The sequence below is a fragment of the Pezoporus wallicus genome, unplaced genomic scaffold (genome assembly GCF_028554395.1).
Source record: "Pezoporus wallicus isolate ANWC-B61680 ecotype Strahan unplaced genomic scaffold, APGP_CSIRO_Pwel_v1 contig_11175, whole genome shotgun sequence".
Taxonomy (NCBI): domain Eukaryota; kingdom Metazoa; phylum Chordata; class Aves; order Psittaciformes; family Psittacidae; genus Pezoporus; species Pezoporus wallicus.
The window spans coordinates 85,230-110,482 of NW_026641536.1; the positions used below are offsets into that span (position 1 = coordinate 85,230).

Below are 25,253 nucleotides of genomic sequence, written 5' to 3' on the forward strand. Positions count from 1 at the left end.
ACACTTTTTGTCTGATATATCAATGTTTTGATGTTGATAATTTCAGCATATGTATCAGTTGCAGAAAAAAAACACTTGTTCTGCAAGAAAGCCATTGAGGCTATTAGTCAACTGGAATGCTTCTCAAGAGCAGAGAGGGCTGAATTGACACTGAAGTCTCTCTGTACCATCCCTGCAGCAGGCATGAGGAGACGTGCTGCAGTGAGTACCAGTGAACGCTGGGACACTGTAACGAGTGAGTTCGGATTCGGGGGCTAATGGAGCACCCCCGCGGCTGAAGAGATCCCCCCACGGTCGGTCTCTTGACAGACGCCTGGAGTTCCTTTTCTGTTCGGCCAGCTCGCAGCTCCGCTGCGTAACCTGAGCGTGGCGCTGCTCTCTCCTGCCGCGGGGCGGTGCCGGGACCGAGACAGCCGGGACCAAGGTCCCTGTAGCCGACCGCTGCCCTGCACTCGGCGGAGGAATGGGGCCGGCCTGGGCGCTCCTCACCCTGCTCTTCCACGCCGCGAGCGGCCGGACAGAAGTGAGTGCGGGGCAAGCCGGGGGCAGCCGCCGCTTCCTGGACCTTCGTACCGGTTGCAAAGCCGGGACGAGTCCGGCGTCGTGGGCACCGCGGGCGCTTCTGTAACCGTGTTTTGGCAGTCCCTGGAGGTAGCTGTACCCCTCTGCTTGTGCCTAGCTGTGATCCTACAGGAGCCTCAGCCCCCGTTCTTAGGCTTCGTTAAAGTTCATTCTGCTCCCTTTGGCTATGTCGTTATTTCCTGGCTTCCCATAGCAATGACTAATCTTTTTTTCCTAGATTTTCATTGGAAATGGGTTGAATTTTGAGGCACTCTTGAATGTTTGCAAAAACTATGAGTGTCCTGGCAAGTGCAGAGTATAAATCTGTATGTGCTTTACAGAGTTGTTGAAACAGGAAGAGTTCGTTGTGCTGTGTTGGATCCCTAAAACTAGTCCCTATTTACATAGAAAAGCCCTTTAATTTACATCTAAGACGTGACGTGATGCAGCTGGGACGTTCTCTTCTATATCCACTGTTTGCAAATGAATGCTTTTAAGTATTTAAAATAAAGTGCTTGATGGGATCTGTTGGACTTTGATTGTGTGTATGCTGCGCTGGTGAATTGATAGCATTTTTCTATCTGATTTTAAATTGTTCTGCCTTGTGAAGATAAACATGGAAGTGGTGCTGAGATGTCCAGGCTGTTGCTGTTTCATGGATGTGTACGTTAGATACGTGTTTATTTGTATTAATTCAGCCTTGATAAAACAAAGGTTCAGGGAAACCAGGTGAAATGTGTACTGAATGCAGAATTACTCAATGGTCTTTCATGGACTTGTTTCAGAGGCAGGAGGGCTGTGGGTGAACAGCAGCTTTGCTGTTGTACATATTCACACTTGTGATTGTTGTATCAAAGTTCATGATTGAAAGTCTTAATAGAGCATTGCAAAAGCCATCTGTGATAGAAGCACCACTATCTCAAGAATATAGTGTTTCAAAGCAATAGAAAACTGCCAATTCTGGCAGTTGGCCTTGATAGAAGACAGTTATCCCTTCTGGCAGTGTTTCCGGCTGGTACACCTTTAAGACTCATCAGCTTTGACAGTGCCTGTTACTGTGTCAGGTTTAGTGGATAACATAATTTATTAGGGCAACCTTTGGGAAGACTGACCAACTTTTGGATACATAAACCTGAAGTTTTGATACAGAAGAGCTGGTATTCCTGAAAATGTGTAAGTTTTCCTGAGGGCATATATAATAAAACATACTATGTCTTCCTACAAACTTCAGCTTGCTTCTATTATGTTATATGTTGTGAACAGCTTCCATATTCTGTGCAGCCTCTTCCCATCTCTTTCTGGGAATGTGCTTTTGTCTTACGGTGGTGAGTAGCATGAAGTAGAATCCCTAACAGTAAGCAAAGCAACAGTGTTCTCAGGAAGGGGGAATCTGGACTTGCAAATCTGTTTGTATGTGGCTATTCAAGAATTCCTGCTCTACAGAAGTACAATATAGGATGGGAGAACAGTTCATATGATGGACCCATAATCTTAGATATTTGCAGGAAAGCAGCTTCAGAAGAAGCTTTATGGTTTGAATATAGTTGGTACAGCCAGATAGAACTCCAGCTGGCTTTGGTGAGACTTGGTGGTATCCGGTGACTAATCTTTAACAGAATTATTTCTGTAAATGAACAGTTTAAGTATTTTGAACAGAATTCTGTTTTTTCCTGTCTTCAGCAGTCTTGGTAGCTCAGCAAAAGGTATCTCTCTACCTCAAGTCCTTTCCATAGCAACAGACTTTAACACCACAATCCTTGGTGACTTCATTGTGGTTTCATATGCGTAAACAACATTACACACCAGATGCAGTTCCTGTTCAGACTCCTTTGTTTGACAGCTTAAGATTGAAGAAAATAACTGTATGAAAAAGAAATCAATAAAAATATGAGTTAGGATTAAAATACTTAAATATCTTTCTTTGAATGGCCTTCTTAGGTGAAAATTAATGTTATGTGAATTCACTAATATCTATATATTTATTATATTGATATATTAATAAATTTGTTAATAAATTAAATACATTAATAACATATGGTATGTTTTATTTCTATTATAGAAGATACTTACATTTAGTTACACATAAAGTCCAAGAATAGAGGGACAAGCTGTTAAGGCTGGAAATAAAAGAAATTGTACATTATAATTAATATTCAGCACATAGTGAATGCAATACTTCATGACATGCTGTGAGTGGTTGAGACCTGGGCTTCCTCACCAATAGCCAGAGCCAGGTTGGTGCATTGGATCAAACCCTTCTAATTTGGAAGAACTCTGAATCCAAGTCTAGTTTAGTAGTTCATGGCTTGGGCTCAGCTCTGGTGCAGACATGAGGGTCTCAGTTGTGCTTGCCCTTGGTATATCTGTGTGCAGGGGACAGCTTTCAGACCCTTTCCCTTCACCAGTGCTGCTCCACACAGCACAGATACAGCTGCAGGCCTGAAAATCATAAGATACAGGAATGTTCTCTGCTAGTTTTAGCTTCCGATGGGTAGGAGGTAGTATATAAGGAATCCTGGAAACAACTGTTTGTGCGTACGTATTTAGAAGAGTCTGTACTAAACCTTCTGTATGGAAACTGCTGCTAGTCCACTCCAGTGAAAAATTAGGTCACAGATCTACTGGATGTCTGTAGTGTAGATGGGAAAATTATTCAGACGATGAAGGGACTCTGGACAGAGTCCTTGAGTCATTGACTTTTTTGCATGTCACTTCTTAATTATTGGTTAATACACACGCACTGCACAAATCTTCTTTATGAGTTGTGTAAGCAAAGCCAAGCAGTTTACCTATTTCTGTGCCAAAAGACATTGCTTAATTTGGTTGACTAAATTTCATATTTAATAATGTGTGCCTCTGCAGCTTGACAGATGAGGCATTTTACTCCTACTTGTCAAATTAAATGAAGTCTTCCAAAGTCTTCATTTTGTCTGTATAAATATCTTAAAGGTCTGATGCCATTAGACATCACTACCTAATCTGAGAAGTTCTAAGGCTATAATGCAAAAGATGCAGCATCAGGTTAGTTTTCCTTCACACAATTTGTTCATAAAACACTGAATCACAGTAAAAGCAGAAAACAAAATAAGAACTTATGAGAGATACAAACAGTAACAAAATGCAAAGATTGTGGAATAGATTCATCATTTTTTCAGCCCAAAGTAGCCAATGGATCTGGATGCCAGATACAAATATCACACTTCCCAACTCAGACCTTAAAATCAGAGAGATGGCTAGAAAAAGTGGGGGGGTCTCATCACCAAGAAATCAAGGAGAGTTTTATACCTAGTAAGAGACCTACATTTCCTCCAACAGAGTAGATGTGACTGCTGACCTTGACAGCTTTTAGTAAACTAGTTCACATTGGTCATAACTACCAAAACTAATGGCATCCATCTAGCGTAAACAAAGCTGAGCTTGTCTGTGTGTGTGTGTGTGTGTTTACAGATTGTACCTAAGTGAGTTACAAGTACCTTTCTGTTTCCCGTAATGTTCTCTGAGGACAGTTGGCAAGAAATTGTCAACTGCATGTCATTGGGAGCACAGCTCATCAGATAAAATATCAGGGAGATTGCATCAGACAGTAGAGAGATACTTTCATGCACAACTTAAGAGAGGTGGATGTGAACCCATCAGCTTGTTTTCCTGTGTCTTTAAATCACAGGGCAGTATTTACGACAGATAATGCAGAGGATGAGATAAGAAATTTTTTTGCCAGGAAGCTTCACTAGCAGGATAATTTGTGATGTGGTTTAGTGTATTTCTCCTCCCCCCCCCCCCGTGTCTGCTTTTGCAGTGAAGTTTTACGTCTCAAAGCGACTCTCAAGTGCTTGTTTTAATAAAGTTGATCATAGTGACTACAAAAAATGTGATATTTATTTTTTTTAATAAACAAGAAAGTAACTTAAATGACAGATACTTCAGATGAGGGCAGAGCTTTCCTCCTTAAACAGATTTTAGTGTTAGCTCACATTTACAAATACCAAGCCCAGCATTTACAGTTATTACTGAACCTAGAAGGTATTGAAAAGCCTTGGTTTTCTTTTTGAATTGCTATGGGCGTTATTCTCATGAATAATGATAAGACCCATAATGTTGAAGCCACCCTCTTGGTTTTGCTTCAAAGTCCTCAGTCTTTGTGCCAGCCCTTTTAAATAAGGCTACTTAACTGGAAAGCAAAAATGGGAGGCCAAAGTGGAGTCTGGAGATACCTCGGGCTGCAGCATGGTTCCTGCAAAACTGGCTTTCTTCTCAGCAAAAGACACAGAGAGGAACTTGTAAAATGCAGCTTGTGCTCAGCAGCTGTTTCTTACTTCACCCACTCCAGTGTTTTAAGAACTAGAAAGATTATTGTTCTTTCTGGTAATCCTTCCCCACCTCATCACAGCTTCTAGCCTGTTAAAAGCTTCTTTACAAATTTGTTCTTCAGTTTGCAATTTGGCTGTTTCTCATTCATGGTGAGCAAATGGGGCTGGTAATGGTGAAACCCATCCCAGCCTCCTTGGGTTTGAGTCTTGAAGTGGTGAGAACAGACCAGAATTGTCCTGATGTCTGGTCAGTGCCACCAGCTTTCACAGTGTTGTAAATAGGAGCTGTGAAACTTCTAATGAAATAGTTTTCCTTTTTTCTTTTCTGGAATGAATATTGAAAATGAAGAAGGCCTTTGTTTGCCTTCATGTTCTCAGGAAAGGTTCTTTTTGACACTGATCATTGAGTAGATAAGTGAAACCCTCCTTCCTCTATATATATAGATAAGAGGTGAAATATTTCAACAAGCTGCATAAGAAAATATTGGGTCCCCTTTAAAAAACTGCTGAGTGGGAAGTTTTAGTCTACTAATGTGAAGACACAATAGATAATCAACATGTATTTTTCAGTTAGAAGGAAGGATATTTTCATTACTGGCTTCCCAAGAGCTTGTTCCTGTTTCCATTTCTCATTTAAATAATGCTTTTAAAGTACGTCTCTAAATGTGTGTCATTTATACATGGAGCAATCTCTTCAGACTGCAGAAAACTCAGCTGTGACACATACTTTTTAAGCAGCATCTTTCTGATCTTTCAGGAAGCCCCTACACTTGTATGGCATAGCATTAGCCTTTTTCTTCTGAGTGTGTCTATTTTTCCCTTTGAAAAAAGATGGTAGGTCCTGAAATATTTATCACTTGTTCATTCAAGTCATTGAGGTGTGCTGATTGGTATGTGCTGAAAAATTAGATATACTGTATTTCATGACTGTTTTTTATGTATTTGACCTACCATATGAGGTAGGATTTTTAATTTCATTTAAGTCTTGTAGCCAGTTGCTCCTTTTCAGAAGCCTCAGTGCAAGTTTTGGAGACATCTTTTTCAAGCATCAAAGCCTTTCTCATTCATAAAGGAATCACAAGTGTCTGGACTAATAAAAGCCTTTTTTATCTTTTCTTTGGTGAAACAGTTCTAATAGAACAAGTTCTTTGACTGAAGGGATGGGTTACCTTGCCTGGATATTGCATGGGTATAAGTGATAATGAACATAAGCACAATAAAGAATTGAATTTAGTGTCCAGGGTCCTTTGAACCCGCTGACGAAACCAAAAAGGTTCCTTCAAGTACTGCAGTAGTGCCAGGTCCACAGCTCACTCTTCCACCACCACAAGAAGCCTGAGGGAATTAGCAATTAGCAAAGCCAACCTCCTAGTTTTCAGATAGGGTACTAAATGCGTATAGGGAGTCAACCTACTAAGTAAGAAGGTATCATTTTTAACATAGCCACTTTGCAGAAAATGCTTCTCCCTACAAACCCACAGGTAAGAACTCAGGTTTCACTGGCGTTTTGGTGAAGGCTGTTTGAATCATGGCAATGGTGAAAAGGTGCTGAGCCCTTTGGTTCAGGGGATGCGGTAGTGGTCAAGTGAGATGATAATCCCATAGTTCCATTGCATTTGAACATAAAACTTGGAGAGATCACTTTGTGACAAGAGGAACCTCTAAACTGTCTCAAGTAGCTAATAAACTGTGTTCTGCAGCTTTTTGGTATCTGATACTTTCTGTTCCATCAAGCCCATATCAGCGCCTTGGAAAGGAAGGGTCTTATAATTGCAGTGATCTTTTAGTGTTTGGGGTTTTTTTGATCTCTATCTGAGGGTCAGAATGCACTTGCGACTCATGATTTTCCATTAATTTCTCCTAGGACTATTCACTGCCTTATACACTACAGTCTGCACAATGCAAAGATCCCCACACTGAATTCTATGAAGAGCTGCTTAATAAATGTTGTAGCCAGTGCCCTCCAGGTAGGTTACAATTCAAGTTATTACTCTGCACAGCCAAATTCAGTCAGTTTTCAGATGAGCTTAGGACATTTTGATTATTAATATATCTGAAGAGCACTGGATTTTTGCTGTTGCAATGCACTCTATCTGGAAGACAGTAGAATGGTGTGACTCTTAAGGTATCTGTAGAAGAGCCACATTGATCATCAGAACTGGAATTCTCTTATCAGGTTAACCTAGCTGGGGCTTATTGAGAGGTAGGCTGCTTAGCTCCTGTGAGCACCACTTTGCATGATGTTTTGAGTAGAGTATTTTTAAGTCAACACTGCAGGGGCGCAACAGCTCATTATGGGAATTACAGAAATTAGATAACAAGTGTCAGATCCAAGCCCACTACTAACAAATACGTTGTAAAACAGGGCATAAGGTAGAACTTAGTTACTGTATTTTGATCATATCATTTACGTAAGGGACTTTCTATGGGACAGGTTGATGCATAATTACTCATTAAAGGAGTTTTGTTGTCTTACTGTAAATCAGACATTGCAGACCACTATCAGAGACTGGGTACAAGACTACAGAAACTGTCTGTCTTCAGATGTCATGTCTTAAACTCCAGAGATAATTATTAGCGATCTTTTATTAGCAGAAGTTGACTGCAGAAAGGCAGCTGTGTGGGTATGGGAGGAGAAATGCTGTTTGGTTCTCTTAATAATAGAGGTTTTGCAACAGGTTGTCATTATACTATTACATTAATATTATTACATTAAACACAGCAAAAAATTGCTTTTCCCTTCCCCCCATTACTTGCTGAGCAAACAAAATCTGTCTCAGTAAGTGCTGAGTTCCTGTTAGCGAGATTCAGGAATTTAAGCAGGAAATCATGTACTGAAGCAGCCACAGTTACTTGAATTAATCAAAAATATCTAGATAGATCTGCCCAACTTCCTTTGTTAAAAACACAACAGATGAAAGATCTATGAAAGAGTCAATGGTTAAATCCTTTTCTGTTGTGGTATGCACTGGTCAGTCTAATTGTCCATAATTTTAGTATTTTAGAATAACAAAGTTTGGACAAGAAGTAGTAGGAAGTCTAAAAATCTTTATTTTTGTTATTATGAATTACATTTTTTTATTTTTTTTTTTTACTATATCAAAAATTGAAGCCTAAGTCAGTAGCAGGATGTGGGAGGCGGAATTTTAAGCTTCATGCAAAAAACAAAGTCTTTGGAAATAATTCCTATGGTTCACCTCCACAGCCTGCTCTTCTTCTTGAAGAACAGAGATTCTTCAAGCAGCTCTAAAGATTTTCAGTGTCCTGCTTGCTGTGTATATTTTCCAGGATATTTCTATACAGGACATGAGACATTGACTTTTTATCTTCTCCCTCCCTTCAAGCAAGGGGGAAATGGCAAATGAAGTGTTTTCCTTTGTCCAAAATGGATATGTTGGAACTCCTATTTGCTTATTCCCACCACTGCACTGAACTCTGTTGCTAGTGAGAAGCATTGGAGAAACTGACAGCTTTAGATTTTGTCTGGAATGCCAGTAGCTTCAGAAACTTGTTGCTTCTATCTATTAGGGCTGACCAAAGAGGTGAAGAAAAAAAAGAGTGAGCTCATACTGCTTTGGTAATGACAAGTGCTGAAGTTCTAATTCAGGTCTGTTTGTGATAATACTTTATTATGCCTTCTTCACTTGCTGCCTGCAATCTGTTAGTAAGGGCCTCATCCAGACACATTATTCTAACACATGCCTGACTTTCATCATGAAACACCATCCTTTGTTTCCCCACCAAACACAGCTTATCTGCAGGTAACAAGTTTGGTTTATGTACTCTGGTAGCTGCAGCTGAGTATATGCTGAGGGGTTTTCTGCAGGATTGAGGCTGCCTTGTTTTGATCATGGCTGGAATTCACTGAACTGAATGTAGGAAAAGGGGAAAACATGAATAACACAAAAACCATCAGAGTTTCCCTGTACATACATGCAGTCCTCCTTGAAATCAATACTCGCTTGGTATCTTATCAGTCTGATAGCAGCAGTGATGGGAAGGGGTTTCCACAGCTAAGAATGAAACTTGCCTTAAAGAATTCCTAGTGATCTTTTCCAGTGAGATGTTTTCTCTGTTTTGTTTTTAATAGGTCAATATAAGACAGAGAGCTGCAGTCACACTGTGGACATGAAGTGCAGTCCCTGTAGACCTAACACGTATACAGCAATCTGGAATCTGTCTCCTCAGTGCTTTGCCTGCTCACCACCCTGCAGGAAAGGTAGGACTGAATTAGCAAAGAACCTGCTCAAAAACTGGGCTTGGTTTAACCTAGTCTTTTCTCCTAAGAAAACTAGCAGGTTTTGTCTATCACTTCTCATGCTTTTGGTACTTTGAAGATCTGGCTAAAAGAATCAGGGAAAAGTCTTGCAGAGAGCCCTGCATATTTTTCTTTCTGAGTGCTAAAAATGTGACACCAATCTTGTATTCTTGGAAACTAAACCACTGTATCACTAAAATAGATCCAGACGTCATCAGTAGAATAACTTCCTGTTTATGCTCATCGGCCAAGGGAGCTTAAGACCAAACTTGCACTGGGATAAATGGCTAATTCCATTTCCAGCATCCAGTCATGACCTGCATAGACTACAAATCTTAGTGTGGTCTCCAGATACTGCAGTGATGAACACAGGTAACACATATGTGCATATTTATGGTTATAATACAATATAATGCAACTGCAGGTACAGAGGTGCAAGTGTGCATTCTACAAATGCACATTTCTCCTTTTTCAAGAGAGGAAACTTCTGAAAATGTAGCTGTTGGAGCATATAATGCATATGTTTTATGACGGTATACTATCCAGAAGCTATTCTCTTTAAAGCTATAATTTTAAATGTTGCTAATGACATCTTGCTTTATTTGTGTTTCAAACCCAGGACTTGTGCAGAATCAAGCATGCACTACATCACAGGACAGAGTCTATAGCTGCCCACCCAATGAGTATAGCATTTTGAAAATATAAGAGTACTGCAGAATATGTAAAGCACATAAAAAATGTGGAAAAGGTTACTGAGTTTCCAGGAGAGGTAATCTAATTCTTGAATTGTTTTACTATATGAAGAGGGTTATTTTTTTTGTGTTAATCATCTATCACTATTTCTGGATCTGCCTCCAACTCAGTAAATTACAAGAATATAGTCTTTTAATTCCCTACAGTTAGTCATTCTTTTTAGTGCAAGCATTATCTTAGCAAGTAGGCAATAACTTAGAGCAACAGTATTCTCAAGAGGCATATCTAAAGGGACATTTTGCAATCTATTACTACCATGTATCATACAGTTCTCTAACCCAACTTAATCTTCGTTATGCTCTACTGTGTTACTTATTATGTAAGTAACTCAGATTCAAGATCACTTCATTCCTCCTTAAATCCTTGAAACAGGTTTTGGTTACAAATGTGCATATTCATAGTTATAATACAATATAATGTAACTGCAGGTAAAGTATTGGTGACACTTTGCTACCCTGCAGAATTAATCTGTTTTTATTAGACGATGAAATTCACCACTGATAATATCAGCTGTCTCAAGATGATAAATGATATTCAGAGGTGGAACACTGAGTATTTTTAAGAGCTTAAGAATCACTTGAAAAGATACAGAAACTCCAACATAGGTGGTCAGTCTGTCAGGGACTAATGAAAAAGTTCAACTTTGTCTGCAGTACCACTTTTTAATCTTTTGGTGGGTTTATTACAGTTCTTTTCAAAGACTGGCTATCCAGGGGACCGCACTAACAGCTGATTAATCTCTGAGCTGTGCTTGGGTTGAGTATTTCAAATTGATCTCTTTTGTGATGGTTACAGAATGTATTTTGTGTACTGTCTCTATATCACTTCCAGGATCTGTACCACAGACCTTGATTATTCATTTCTGATTCTCACTAGGTGACTAACTGGAGTTTTCCTGTTTTTTTAAAGGGACAAACAGCACAGATACAGAATGTAAACCTTGTCCTCCTGGCACTTTTTCACATGAGGAATCTTATGATACCAGCTGTGCACCACACACAGTGTAAGTCAGTGCTTCCTTCTAATAGCAACCCAAACTGTGCACAGGGTTGCTTTCTTTCCTAACTCTCTTTTTTTGCTGCTTGCAGTTGCAGATCAGTGGCTGTTCCTGGTAACAGCATAAATGACACTACATGCAGGGACTCGGGAACAGCAGTTGTCACAGTTCTACCCAACACTGTTTTGAACCTGCTTCTGACCCAGAGCTCAGCTTCTAACAGACCTGAAATAACAACTCGACCTGTCACTTTAAACTCTGCATCTGACAACTCTCACATCATTGGTGAGCTATTTACATGTCTAAAGTCACTCTGGTCTGCCTAGGAAGCAAGTTTATATTTAGTTCTCTATTTCTTTTCAAGATCAATTACCTGTACCCAACAGATTCTCCGAATACCTGAATTAATTCAGTATGACACTGCCTGTAATGAGTTGCATAATATTTACCTGTGCATCTGTGCAAGGCCAGTGCATTCTACATGCCTTGTAATTCTGGGGATATTCCTAAAAAGCCCCAAACTAGATTAGACAAGGCTTTTCCTGAGAACTGCTACTATGAAGGAGTTGCTAGAAAAGGTCATATCTCTAGACTCTGGACTGAGGCAAACTTGACTTCATAAAGGTGCTGGTGAGAGGTCTTTGGAGACTTCTGGCAGCCTTTCCTGAGACAGGAATTCCTTATAGCATCCACAACTGTGGATGTGTTCTCTCCTGTTTACAACCTCTCCAGAAGGCATTCAGGAGCATTCTGGGCTGCCTGGTCTTGTATTTAACAAACTGTTGCTACCCTAGAGAGACTGATTTAGTGATTGAGGTTGTCCTTACTTTTCAGGACAGGAAAATTCCATGTTATAAAGTGACAAAGACTGAAATGAGACCTTGGTATCTGACAACAGAGGCATCAAATCTGAATGTCAGACACGCTGATGCTTGCAAATTTATCTTTTGTAGCCCTAGACAGAAAATTACAAAACTGCTTCTTTCTCATTGGATCCTTTGTCAGATCAACCTGCTAATTTATCATTTATTTTCAGGATCAGTAGCAGGGCCATTGTTATTGGTCCTAATAATCAGTATTCTGGGGTATTGCTTAGTCTCCAAAAAAAAAGGTAAGATTCATGAAGTGAAAACAGCAGTTCTGTAAATATTGGAAGGAGTGTCACTTCATTTCCTACTAATTTAAGGCCTCTGGTTGACTGACATTAGTGTCTTTTAGAAGATGGTGTCATTGTTTGAAGCTTTTCTTGTGGCTGGATATGGATGAAGTATCGTTAATGTGGAGATTATTTGATGTTGAACAATGTATGAGTTAATTTTTTTCCTAAGGGGATAAGGTGATGAGGTACAGGTTTCTGCTTCATTAGCTGGCAGCCCATAGCTTCATGAAACCCTGAGGAGCTTTGACACAATTCTTCTGTTCCATTGGTGTGAAATTGGCAAAAAACTTCAACAGAAGAGAGACCGAAAGAAAATGCATGCATATCAGCTTAAGCACATGAGCTTTGTGGCTACAGAAAAACAAAATAGAAAAAAAAAAAAACACTCCAGGAATTCACATTTTAATTTTTCATAATTTAAAGTATCTTTATTAAGTTACATGGGGTGAAATTCATCTCAATACAGGGATACAGTGAGGCAAATGTCCCATTCAGATTTCTCTCATTCCTCAGATTTTAGATAATTGTCTAAACATAAAACATCTGAGTGGAGCTGGGCAACTGCACAACAATTGTACTCGTACTGCAGCTTGGTTAAATATGTTGCACTTCCTCACTTAAATATTAGACGTTATCATTACCATTAATCAGTCATGACTGTAGTTTATTGTCATCAATACCCTTTCCCTCTGACTTCACACTAGAAAAAATATTAATTCATGCAGGGGTCCTCTTTGCTTGCTGGTTAACTTTAAACCACGTTACAAAATTAATAAAATACAGCTTTCAACATTTTCAAGCAGTGTGTAATAAATGTACATTTGGAGTTTATTTTGGAGCAGAGGGCATCCCTCAGACTAGTTAAGAAAGTAGCTCTTGCTACTGAAACAAATGTGGGTGCTAATAAACTGTCCTACCTTACTTGCAGTCCCTGTATACTCTCCCCCAGCCACAGAAGCAGATTTGGTGAGTGTCACTCCTTCTTTACATCTTTTCCAGTCCTTTAAAAGTTACACAGAAATTATGTAGTCTTATCTAATTACAAGTAGAAGAAAACTGCACAGCAGAAAGACAACTGGAATGAGAAGAGGGTCCTTTGGTCCCCAAGTTGGAGTGCAAGATGTACCTCAAATAAATGGCATAATGTACTATTCTCACTTATGTAGCAACAAACCGTAAGTGTGCTTCAGAAGGCGATGACAGGGCCTTTTCTGCCAGTGTAATCCTGTAGGTGCCTTCAGGAAACAGGTTAATTTTCTTGAACGATTAATGAGCTGGTGTGAATTTTGCTCAGTCATCACAAAGCAAATAACAACTATCAGGGGTTCCTTCAGTTGCCCAAGTACTGGCCAGTTTTTGTTTTCTTAAAAGATTAATGTTTTGCATTTCTCTTCAAATGTTCCAGCCTTTTTGCCCCACAGAAAAGCAGTGTGACAAAAAAGTGAGAAATACTGGATCGCAAAACTCCAGCAGTTCCAAACATGAGGAACAGCATCTCCTGCAAACTTCTGGGTCCAGCAGCAGCTCCCTGAATAATCCAACTGAATCTGCAAGAGTCCATGTAATAAGTAACAAGAACAATGAAAAGAAAACAACCGAAGGATTTCAGCAGCAACATTCAGCTGCAGAAGGATGTTAAATGTCACAGCATAGACAGACACAACTCTGTGAGGTCAGGTAAGAATGATCTAGAACCACTTGAAATTTGATTATCAGTTATGAGTCTTTCAGCAGAAGTTTAAATAGGATAAAACATCAAACTCATGTTCAGCAGAGAGAGTATTTAGTAACTGAGAAGAAAAAGTGAGTGTTTTGTCAGCCTAAGGTAGTGAAGAGTATCTCAGTGGAGCAAAAGCTGGTTGGAGACTAGGGGATCAGTGTGATCACAGGCATGTACCTGTGTATGGAAGTTAAGAGCCAAAGGGAACAGTAAAAAAGCATATTGCCCAAGGCAGCTGCAGTAGCCCCAGATGGGTAGGGAGCTGGCTCTGATCCAGGGCTCTGCATTAATTTTTATAGCTTTTTGGTTTTTTTATTTCTGGGATGATTTTATGGTATCAAAAAATCCCTAAAATGTTACAGAATCAACTTCACCAGCCTGCCTAAATGAAGTGAAGCAAGAAGATATTTAGTGTCTGTTTAACGTTAAGTCAAAGAACTGGATAAAAGAATATGACTGTCCTGTTCTGGGTTTCATTCTTCCCTGTTGAATGTGTTTTCTGTTCATTTGACAGGGCATTCTGGTAATGGAAGAATGCAGGTGAATGTGACTTGTATTGTTAAAGTATGCAGTCCAGACTGCAGTTCCCAGTTCCCAGAACAGACTACTTCAACTAGCATGGATTATGAAAACGCTCCCTATTATTCCCCAACAGGGGAAGAAATTCCCCTTTCAAGAGAAGAACACCTCTTGAAAAAAGGAACTGAAATTCAGACCTCAGTGGAAAATAAGGATAATTTACTTCAAGGCTCACTGTCAGAAGAAGTTTCCTGTGGGTGTTGAAGATGTGGGGATGAAAACCAGTTAAAGGAAATTACAGATCATATACTGACTGACTGATAACATTCACCAAATAGCCCCTTATCTTCCAAAATAATCATTATGTTAAATGTAGCATTCCTACAGAGACCTGACATTTCAGATGAATATAGACACTGAAGTTTGGAGGGGTTTTGTCTCTTTTGTCAGCTTTGCGAGTCAAAGGATGTTTTTTGCAGTTTAAAGAACTTGAATGCCTTTTTTTAAAATTGAATGGCCAACTCCTCCCATTCTTCTGTGACACCCTAGGCAGACCTTTACCAGATTTGAAAATGGGTAATTTTTCCTAGCTTTATGCTGTTTATTTTTCTCCTGAGACTCCTTGTGATGATAACCTGGGTTCAGGTATGCCACCTGGCAAGAACATGGCTGTGACCAGCATTTCCAAGAAACTGGAGTTAAACTTTCATGCAATGCTAATGAATTATCCATTGATTTTAATTTTAAAAGCACTGCACTCAGTTTCCTATCCCATATCTTTGTGGACATCCTTGCCCTCATCATCCTGGATATTTCTTTCATTATTACAGTTTGCTTTTGCTCATTATTGGACCAAACTTCAAAACAACCTTAAGTATAAAACAACCTTTTTTTACTAGATTACAACTATTATGTCTGAACAACGCCATTTCATTAGCTGTACAGTTCATTTTATTTTAGAAAAGAAAATCTAGATTAAATAGTTGTATCTTGGAGTAGAAAGTAAGTTCCTTTTCCTGACAGCTCTTTATAATCTTTGTGTCCTGGCTGATTTAATGTGGTTCCTTGATTGATTCTGACCTCATTTTTGAGGTTAACCATTGTCCTGGGTTTAACCCATGACACCATAAACCCAAAATATTTTTTCCCTGTGTTCCAGTGAATATTAGAGAAGATCTATGTGAATACGTATGCCAGATAGCTCATGCCCATTGACCTCAGGAAAAGAACTCATGATGATGGCATAGCATCATCTGTAAGAAGTGAGATTGACTCAAACCTCGGAACCAGAAAATCTTGTTCTTCTCTTCTTGCATGATGCTGAAGATCTAACTGCCTCTTACACAAAATTATTAAGGTTCTCCTTGAATCAAGTGGGAGTCTTTTGGTTTTGGAAGTCAATTTTCAGGATCCCAATTCCCGTAATTATATATTACAGCTGTGACCTACCCAACAATTGTGGCGTCTGTATTCAACCAGAATTTGCAACTTGGCTTGCAATGTCTGAATTACTTTGGAGTGAAGTCATAGAGTGGGCATAACTTTTTTATGCCATAAACCCTACTGTTGGACTAGATGATCACTGTACTTCCCTTCCAACTAAACTAGTCTACCTCGAGAGGAACTAAATGCAGTAGTTATTGCTGAGGCCTTAGACTGAAAAGGGGCATTTCAGAATAGCATTTATTCTACAGCTACAGAAGAGATGCAGGTTTTCAAAATACAAATGTTAAACTTCCACAACAGCTACAAGGTTTATTAGTATTACTGCTGGAACTGAGAACTGGCAAACAGGTCTTTAATTCTACTGTGAAGAAACCTTTTACAACTGTATACTGAACTTGAAGGGAATATTTAGAAAAGACTTTGCAAATGTACACACTGAAACTATTACAAAACTGAAGGATTTAGGCAAGAACCAAGTTTTATACAGCACTTTTGAGCCTCTTGCACTGTGCTGAGTATTCTCATGTCATCTTCCAATATTAGGACCACAATGAAGGAGCAGTGGAAAGTATTTTAAAAACGTTTAAAAGGAGGATTCTGTTACAGCACTTAATTTACTGGGTTTTCCAAATTTTAGAGCTGTGTTACAGAAGGAAAATCCAAGTTTTATGTCAAAATAGGAAAAATGTGCATCTGCTTATAAAAAGGCTGCATTTTTGTAATTACATTTGCCTTTAACTTTTCTGATGTCTTCATTAAAGAGGTTGTAGTGAGGTGGGAGTTGGTTTCTTCTCCCAGGTAACAAGGACAAGAAGAAACAGCCTCAAGCCGTGCCAGAGGAGGTTTAGATGGAGCTGAGGAACAATTCCTTCCCGAGGGTGCTCAGGCATTGGAACAGGGTGCCCAGGGCAGGGCTGCAGTCACCGTCCCTGCAAGTGTTCACACACGGCGTAGACAAGGCCTCAGTGCCATGGGTTAGCGGTGACATTGGCAGTGCTGGGCAAAGGTTGCAATCGATGGTCTTAAAGGTCCAACCCTTCTGATTCTATGATTGTATTCTAGAACGGGCTCTTCTGCACAGGTTAAGCTGCTCCTTGCCCAACGACTGTGTCTGATCATGCGACACCCTCATCGCAAGAAGGCTGACCCGCTGAAGCCTGCGCACGGACACCACCGGCTGCCGCAATCACCAGCAACCAGCACGGCTCCTCCACCTCGGCGCCAGTGGGCACCGCCGTGGCAGTGCTTCACCCCATCTGCTCGGGGCTGGGGCTGCGGTCGCGGTCGGCGTCGGTCCCGTTCTCCGCTGCGTGCTGCCCCCGTGCCGGGCCGGAGCCTCTCAGTCGCCCCTGAGGCTCCCCCACTCCTGTCGCAGCCAGTTTGCCGCCGGCCACTCCGCGGTTCTCTCAGGGCTCATTCCCACCTCCCCGGGCAAGGTGACCTTTCGCTTCGCCTGCGACCCGGGGTGCGTGCCAACAAGTCTTTTCCGACACGCGGGGGGTTTGCTTGTGTTGAGAGAGAAAGGGCCGGGTCCTGAAGGCTCCTTCCCACCCTGTTTTGTGAGGGGCCCTGAGGAAAATCCCCCCTCGCTTTGCCCTGACAGGCAGCCCCTGCCCATCGTGATCGTTCTTTGCCGAGCAGCTCCGGCCCCGCTCCTTCAGGGCCTCCTCTTCCTCACTGTTGGAAAAATTGCATCTTCTTTTTCAGAGAAGATGAGCCAGCTGTGAGCGAGGTCCTGGGTTGGACTTTGAGTCTCATCCTGATAAGTGGTCACTGTGCCTTTTGTGCTATGTATGCCAAGGAAATAAAAAGCTCTGCTGTAGAAAGTGTTTTGTTTTCCACTTGTATAGCAGTGGACTAGAAAGTTACACGTGTAAAAGCCTTAAGACAGTTGAAAGATTCCCGAGTAGTTACGTATGTTCCGCAAGTTTAGGTTAAGGGGATGATCTAGATCTACTTTATTTACGGTTCTTATGATGACTTGAGGCATGGACTTGTTCATGCAGCAGAGGTTTTCAGTCACAGGGATGTTAACCTACCCTTCTGTTTCTTCAAGATGTTGCCTCTGATTTGCCTCCTAACACTTGTAGAGGACTTGCTTTTTTAACTTATTTTGTTAAGGGTGACAATGACAAGGATAGCTGTAGTTGCTTTTGTTTGAACTTCAGCTTTCTTGTCAGTTTCATTAGAGTAAAATCCCATGGTGTAGAGTGGTGGCTCACATGTACAAATGCTCGGTCTTTATCATGTGGAATAATACTATTCTTTTTGAAAACTTGCAAAAAAAATTTTGAAATTTTGCAAGAACAAAAATGTTACACTTGCTTAACATGAAGATACATCTTTTTCAAATGTAACTTCTCTGTGGTTTTGATGTTTGTCTTTCTCTCTGCATGACTTCACTTGGAGTATTGTGTACAGTTCTGGTGTCCTCAACATAAAAAGGACATGGAACTGTTGGAACAAGTCCAGAGGAGGCCTTGAGGGTGATCAGGGGGCTGGAGCACTTCCTGTATGAAGATAGGCTGAGAAAGTTGGGGCAGTTCATCTTGCAGAAGAGAAGGCTGCATGGAGACCTCATAGCAGCTTCCAGTATCTGAAGGGGGCTGCAAGGATGCTGCAGAGGGACTCTTCATTAGGGACTGTAGTGACAGGACAAGGGGTAACGGGTTAAAACTTAAACAGGGGAAGTTTAGATTGGATATAAGGAGGAAGTTCTTTACTGTGAGGGTTGGTGAGGCACTGGAATGGGTTGCCCAAGGAAATTGTAAATGCTCCATCCCTGGCAGTATTCAGAGCCAGGTTGGACAGAGCCTTGGGAGGCATGGTTTAGTGTGAGGTGTCCTTGCCCATGGCAGGGGGGTTGGAACTAGATGATCTTAAGGTCCTTTCCAACCCTAACTATTCTATGATTCTGTGACAGAATAGTTTCACTTTTGAGTCTTTAGATAAAGCCTTTAATTATTTGCTTAATTCTGGTAATTTTATTTAACTATATTAATTAATTATTTCCACTCACTTTTTTTTTAAAGAAACAAAGGCTTAAAAGGGGCTGCCAAAAATCAAGCAACCATTGTTACGTAAAACCCTTGAATCTTAATATAAAATGTAAAATGTAACTCTAGAAGTTGTTGTTTTCTTCTGCCATGAGATGTAAGTGCCATACATAACTTACTTTTTTGTTCTGTAGAACTCAATGTTACGTACGCTGGTTTAGGGACTTAAGTGTAATTGGACTTTTCTAAATATGGGACTGATACACTTACTGCATCCTGACTACAAGATATGGCCCGTGTGCTTTTTTCTTTACTGTAATAACATGCTTGATCCTGCCCTTGTGGAAGCTAATAGTAGAAGAGCATGAAGGGAAATGTTTACATGTATGACCAGTATTGCTTCTCTCATGTGCTTTCTTGTCCTTCCTTGATGCAGTAATCTGTGCTGTCACTTTGAAAACCTGTTAAGAGTAATTGTTGATGAGCTATTTATGGGATTTCGATCTGATTACTTCCTACACTGACAGCCTTCCTGAAAAAAAAAAAAAAAGAAAAAGTTTAGGGAGGGTGAGTTGTTTCACAGATATCATGTAAGAATTCTACAAAAATCCAGTCAAAGGCTGGGCTGTTACTTTAGACCAGGCTTCCAAAACCACAATGCTGGCAACTTGAAGAAAATGCTGGCAACAGAAGTCAAGGAGGCCAGTGCAAAATTACTTCAGATGAATGTGGAATTTTAGTCTTACCTTTTCTTGAAGAGGACTGTAGATTGGCCTTGTTGGTTATTGCAACAAAATGTGTTCTGATTAGAAAAAGGATGAAAAGATTTGAAGGATGAAAACTTAATTTGCAAATGAAGTGGTCTGTAGTTGTCAAAGATCTATATGAAACTCTGATTTGAGACTTAAAGGGCATAGCATAAAGTATTTTTTTTTTATGGTGGAAATCAAGCTTAGTGTTTTTATTGCTTTTTAGATCAATTACAGTAAAAATTACAGTGATAGTAGTATGTGAACTCTGCTGAGAGTGTGTGTTTCAGGCAGTCATTTTCTTCATGTTTTTTCTTTCAGAGTGAGACTATGGAACAGAAATACAGAAAATGACAGAAAAACATTAGTTGCCCTCCTCTAGGACAGTCATGTTGGAAGGATTGGTAGCCTGGGTCCTCAACACCTATTTGGGCAAATATGTCAACAACCTGAACACAGACCAGCTTTCAGTTGCTCTTCTGAAGGGTGAGGCTTTGGAGTATTTTCTGTAGTACTTGCATATTGTGTTTGGTCTAATTTTTTTTTTTTTAAATTGTGTTTTTGTAATAACTGGAAGGTGGAATAGAAACAATCATCTAATACTGTGTTTAACATTTATATAAATCCTTTTCGCATAGAGTTTTGTGCTAGCACTTTACATGATCAGTCAGATCTCTTGTGTGCCTCTCTGTTGCTTTTTATCAACATTATTAAGCAAATTTATAAAAAACATTCAAAAGTATGCTTAGCATATTTTATCAGCATGTGTAATTTATATAATATTTGAATGTCATTTTTCTTAATACTGTTCAGTAATTTTCCTTTTGAGGGAATGTGGCACTATTCCATAGTCTTACCTCTTCCATTTTGGCGCTAGTAGTTAAGTTAGTAATGAAGACTTCTGGTTTGGCACGTTATGTTCACAAGTCTTGTACTTTTACGAAGTCCTCAAATCAGCGCTTTTTAATTTACATTTTGCTGCTGTTATCTGCTATTTCTGGAGAGAATGTAACACTTCAAAATGTTCTTTTCTGGGCATGCTTTTTGGAGTATTGAGAAAATTCTTTTAAGTATCTCTCCTGAACAGACAGTGAGGAGGTTTTTCCTTGGTTACAATAAAGTGCAGATCTAAAACCTTGCAGAAGATGGCTTCTAGATGGCCTCATCGAATAGTTTCAGCACATGACATTGGAAAATTAACAAGTGGTATTATTGAATAATCATTGGAATTGTAGCATAACTTGAAGTGGCAGGTTGGTTGTTCCCATCCTATTGGGTGATTATTTTTTTTCTTTAAAACAATCATTTTAGGCTTAGAATGTTCAAGTTGACCATCTCTAATATAAATATATTTTTCTGCTTTGTGTAGGTGCTGTTGAATTGGAAAACTTGCCACTAAAGAAAGATGCCTTGAAGGAACTGGAATTACCATTTGAAGTAAAGGCAGGTTGGTATTTTGCTTATGTGTGCAGGACAAACATTTATAAACAGGCAGTATTGCATAATTTAGAAGAACATTTACCTGTGAATCAGAAGCTTGAACAAATGAGGTAGCCTGATTTTTAGGTTATCCAATTCTATTTTAGTTTGCTTGTTTCTTGCACCACTTTTTTTTTTCAGGTTTTGCAAGGGTGATGAAGTACATTTACACAGGAATCTGATAGCATCTCTGTTCTGTATATCTAGGTTTCATTGGGAAAATAACACTGCAGATACCTTTTTATCGTCCACATGTGGATCCATGGGTAATATCTATCTCAAAACTACACTTAATTGGTGCACCAGAAAAAAAAGAAGATTTTGATGAGGAAAAGGAGAAGTTGCAAGAGAGAGAACGCAAAAAAGCCCTTCTCCTAGCACTTGAGGAAAAATGGAAAGTGAGTCACACGTCTTTCATGATGAAGAACTGCTGTGGTAGATGGATTGCATTTAAGTCTCCTAACAAGTTCCTAGGAGTTCCTAAGAAATTCATAACAAGTTTCTAGGAGAACAAATGCATAGGAAGCTAAGTTAGAATTTGATTCATACATGCTAACATGATGCAGTTTCTGCCCCACCTCTGTCATGCCACGTGTCCCACCTATGTTGGAAATACTCACACTGCGGGGTTTTTATTTTCTCCCTGTTCCCAGTAATTTTGGTGTAACAATGTGTATTGTTTCCTGACAGTTGTTACAGTGTTGGTTAATGCTTTATCCCTATTTTCTGTTTCAGAAAGAACAACAGAAAGGGGAATCATACTGGTACTCAGTTACTGCATCTGTAGTCACAAGAATTGTAGAAAACATTGAAGTAAGCTTTTGCATTGTAGACCTTTTCCCACTTGTTAAGAATTATCTGTGCCCACTGTGCTTTACATTGTGTAGTCCTTAGAGGAGAAAGGCAGGTATTTGGCAGAGGACAGTCCCTTTTCAGATTGAACCTTCATAACTTCAGTCTTAAGCTGGTCCTGATTGGGACTTCTGGAAAGGAAATGCCCTCCATTCCTGCTTTTACCAAGGGGACAAACATAAACTTTTTCTTTTTTTTTTTGTTTTGTAACAGTAGGTAGATATCGATTTTGCATGAAATTTGATGGCTTTTGCTCACATTTTAATTCTTTGGTTTATAAACGCACTGAAATAGTTGAATTGTTTATGAAGCAGAGGAGCATGAAGTGTTTTGATAAAAAGATAATTTGTAAGGAAACAAATCTCTTAGCTGGTCCATGATTTGGATTATTTCGCTGCGAGTTGTCTCTCCAGTTCTTTAATTATTATTTTTCTACTACTAATAAAAATCTGCCATGTATCTTCTAAGTTTCAAAATGACTTGAAAGTATGGCTGTTATGCTCTATTGCTTTTTCTAGTGGAAGTCCTTATGTAGGTAATGACATTTTTAGCAACATTTACATCATTAATCATTTGTGTTTAAGAACTGGAAGCTGTCTAAATATTAGTTGTTAAAGGTTGTCTGCCACCATGAAAGGATTGTCCTTTCTGTCTTCTTACATGCAGATAGACTCACTATATTATTTGGTTGCATTTCAACTCACTAGAGGCATTGGTTTTACTAATGTAAAATCAGTTTGGGTTACCTGGTATTGTTAATAGTTTGTAATTCTGGCCAGTGTTGATGATTCTAGTACATGATTTTAGTCTTCAGTTGTTAATTACACATTGAATTACAGATGTAATTCAAATTTGCCTCTAAGATGGGAGAATAATAGCATAGCAAAATAAAGTACAGTGCCTTGTGAAAGTGGCTAGGTGTTTTTTTGAGAGAAGGGTAGGGACTACTGGTAGCTGAGGAGAAGGTAGAACGAGAAAGTACCAAACAGAAGTGAGAAATAGGATTTCTGTGAGGTCTAAACACCAGAAATTTGTTGTAGAATTGCAGAAATTGAATTGCTGTGGTATTAATGAATGGTACTGCTGTCTGCTCTAATGATGTAGGTAGTTGTCTCTAATGGGGTCTTTTTCTGTTTAGTTAAAAATTCAGGATGTCCACTTGAGGTTTGAAGATGGTGTCACAAACCCTTTGCAGCCATTTGCATTTGGCATATGCATCAAAAAAGTATCCATGCAAAATGCAGTATTTGAACCAGTGAGTATAAGTTTATGTATGAACTCATGGCAGCTAAGATGTGGTGCTGTATTTTATGGGTGCTGGTAAATATTTAGTAAAACATAGGGAATTTTAATAATCTTCTGGTTATTGTAAGAAATTGATTCTGGGCATTTCATATTGTTCATTGAATATGTAAAAATAAAAACTACATGGCACATGGTGTGTGATCTTGACTTTATTCTGCTTTTCTTCTTCAGGTAGAGAAGCTGATGCGTAAAAAACAGTTGGATGTTGCTGACTTCAGTATTTATGGGGATACCAACTGCACTTTACTTGGAGACCTGCCTCCTGGCCAGCTACAGGTACAAGAGGGAGATTTTGCGTATGAAAAAGGGATTGTAATTTTTGTTAGTCTCCTTCCTATTTTTCAGACCTAATTGACTTAGAATTTGTTGGATCTGGTGCTTTTAAGAGCAAAAGGAGTTTATAGTTCCATGCTATGATGATAGAATGCATGTGCAACTCACAAAGGCTGTGCTTGAAATACCTTGTTTTACCTTTGAAGAGAAAACATATTTAGGAAGTTTTTTAATGCACTGGCATCCTAATAAAGTGTATTCTAGTTCATGAAACCAATACATTTTAGTAGGTATTCTACACTCATTTCTTAGAGAATAAATTTGCTTGTAACCCACAGGAAGCAATGGATAAAAGCATGGAAAGTCATGATCATAATTACATCATGGAACCTGTATGCACTTCTGCTCTTCTTAAGAGAAATTGTTCTAAGGATCCTTTAAGATCACGCCAGACTCCACGGCTTGAGTGTGACATTCAGCTTGAGACTATACCCTTGAAGCTTTCACAGGTAAATACCAACTGTTCGTTTAATTTTCAGTATTTGAAAGAGACTGTTGAGAAGCAGGGTAAATGAGGCCATTGTGAACTCTGTCCTATTAACTGTGTTAGGCTGCTTTGAGTGTCCAGATTAGTTGGTCTCAAGATTTCTTGGGTGTCTGTATGCTGTGTTGCACACTGCTCTATGTCAGTTTCTAGCAAAATGACCGATTAAAGAAGGTAGTCCTTCATGTTTTGGTTACCGCAATGTCTACAAATTCAAATTGGTTTGACACAAAGTGTATTTTTTACCTTCCTACATGCTCCAGCTGTTGTCTGTATGTCCGTGCTTCTGAAGATTCTGCTGGAAAAATGCCATCATGTATTAGTTATCTCTTAGAAAACAAGTACTGATTCTGACAGTGAAATACCTGTAGGGATTATAAAACTGAGGTAGTGTTTGGAACAGCTTAAATACCAATTACTGTAATTTAAGATTAGTATTTTCTTAAAGATTTAGTTTTAGAGGCAACTGAAAGGGACATGAACAAATAACAAAGAAGTTGTTTGTATTAAGCCCAAGCATTCAGAATTATCTCACGGCAACCGATTATTGCAAAAAGCCTTACATTCTTGTTTGTTCATTATAGTAATAGGAGGGAAGTATTTGGGGGTTTTTAGTCTATAGAATATACAATAGTGGCTGATGTTAGGTTGATAATCTGACATGGAAGGAGATTTCATTCTCTGTGTATGTAAATAAAGAAACTTGTAAATTGAATGTCACACATTAGCTACTAGCTACTGGGAGAAGATATGTGATACTAGAGAACCAAATTATGAATTGTAATTAACATCAACCTTAATTCTGAAGCCACCTACAGGTCATTGATGCAGATAAACCAAACCTATGCTTGAGGTTTTGTCTTTTCTTTTCCTTTGCTTTGGAAAACACTCCAGTATTGCCTAATTGATCTGTGTGCTGTTTTACTAAAAGATGCAGTACCAGCAGATCATGGGATTTCTAAAGGAACTGGCTAGAAAGGAGCGACAGCTTAAATTCAGGAAGTGGAGACCAAAGGTTCCAGTAACACAGAAGTAAGTATATCTAAATGTGGTAGTGTTAATATGATATTATAAACTATGCTAGGGAGCCTCAATAAAGACAAGTATAAAAAGGCAGATAATAATCATATACTAGAGTTCCAATTTTCATGTTTTGTTTCCACACCTCATGAATCAGTTTTAAATATTCAGATGTAATTCAAACTTAAAATATAATTATTCTTACCCGAGCTTTAAATCCTGTCACAGCTTCTAAGAACTGAAATGAAGTTGGAGTACCCCAATGAAGTACCCCAAAGCACACATTATGATGTTCTGAAGTTTTTCTTTGTGCAG

The 25,253-nt window shown here is 39.3% G+C and overlaps 2 protein-coding genes across 8 annotated transcripts in view; both read left to right on the forward strand.

Annotated features, from left to right (window-relative positions):
• The first annotated feature begins 463 nt into the window (after positions 1 to 463).
• TNFRSF1B (TNF receptor superfamily member 1B) lies at positions 464 to 14,750 on the forward strand. Its single transcript, XM_057424211.1, is given in 12 exon segments — positions 464 to 523; positions 6,733 to 6,835; positions 8,959 to 9,087; positions 9,746 to 9,895; positions 10,789 to 10,882; positions 10,968 to 11,161; positions 11,913 to 11,987; positions 12,964 to 13,001; positions 13,441 to 13,671; positions 13,673 to 13,712; positions 14,270 to 14,522; positions 14,524 to 14,750. Coding segments are annotated over 12 exon segments (1,407 nt in total). The 3' UTR covers positions 14,564 to 14,750.
• A 5,011-nt stretch (positions 14,751 to 19,761) lies between these two features.
• VPS13D (vacuolar protein sorting 13 homolog D) overlaps positions 19,762 to 25,253 on the forward strand; it is a 102,020-nt gene continuing 96,528 nt past the window's right edge. For 5 of the 7 annotated variants that reach the window (XR_008974193.1, XM_057424191.1, XM_057424193.1 and 2 more), the window contains exons 1-7: positions 19,762 to 19,951; positions 20,835 to 20,912; positions 21,152 to 21,342; positions 22,935 to 23,051; positions 23,273 to 23,377; positions 23,713 to 23,883; positions 24,850 to 24,950. Coding sequence is in view for 6 of the 7 variants with exons in the window: in XM_057424191.1 (XP_057280174.1) it covers positions 19,855 to 19,951; positions 20,835 to 20,912; positions 21,152 to 21,342; positions 22,935 to 23,051; positions 23,273 to 23,377; positions 23,713 to 23,883; positions 24,850 to 24,950 (860 nt within the window). In the remaining variant the exon portion in view is untranslated. Of the gene's footprint in view, positions 19,952 to 20,834; positions 20,913 to 21,151; positions 21,343 to 21,637; positions 21,758 to 22,934; positions 23,052 to 23,272; positions 23,378 to 23,712; positions 23,884 to 24,849; positions 24,951 to 25,253 lie in introns of those variants that run through there. The other 2 variants (XM_057424198.1, XM_057424195.1) reach the window with 2 other exon arrangements.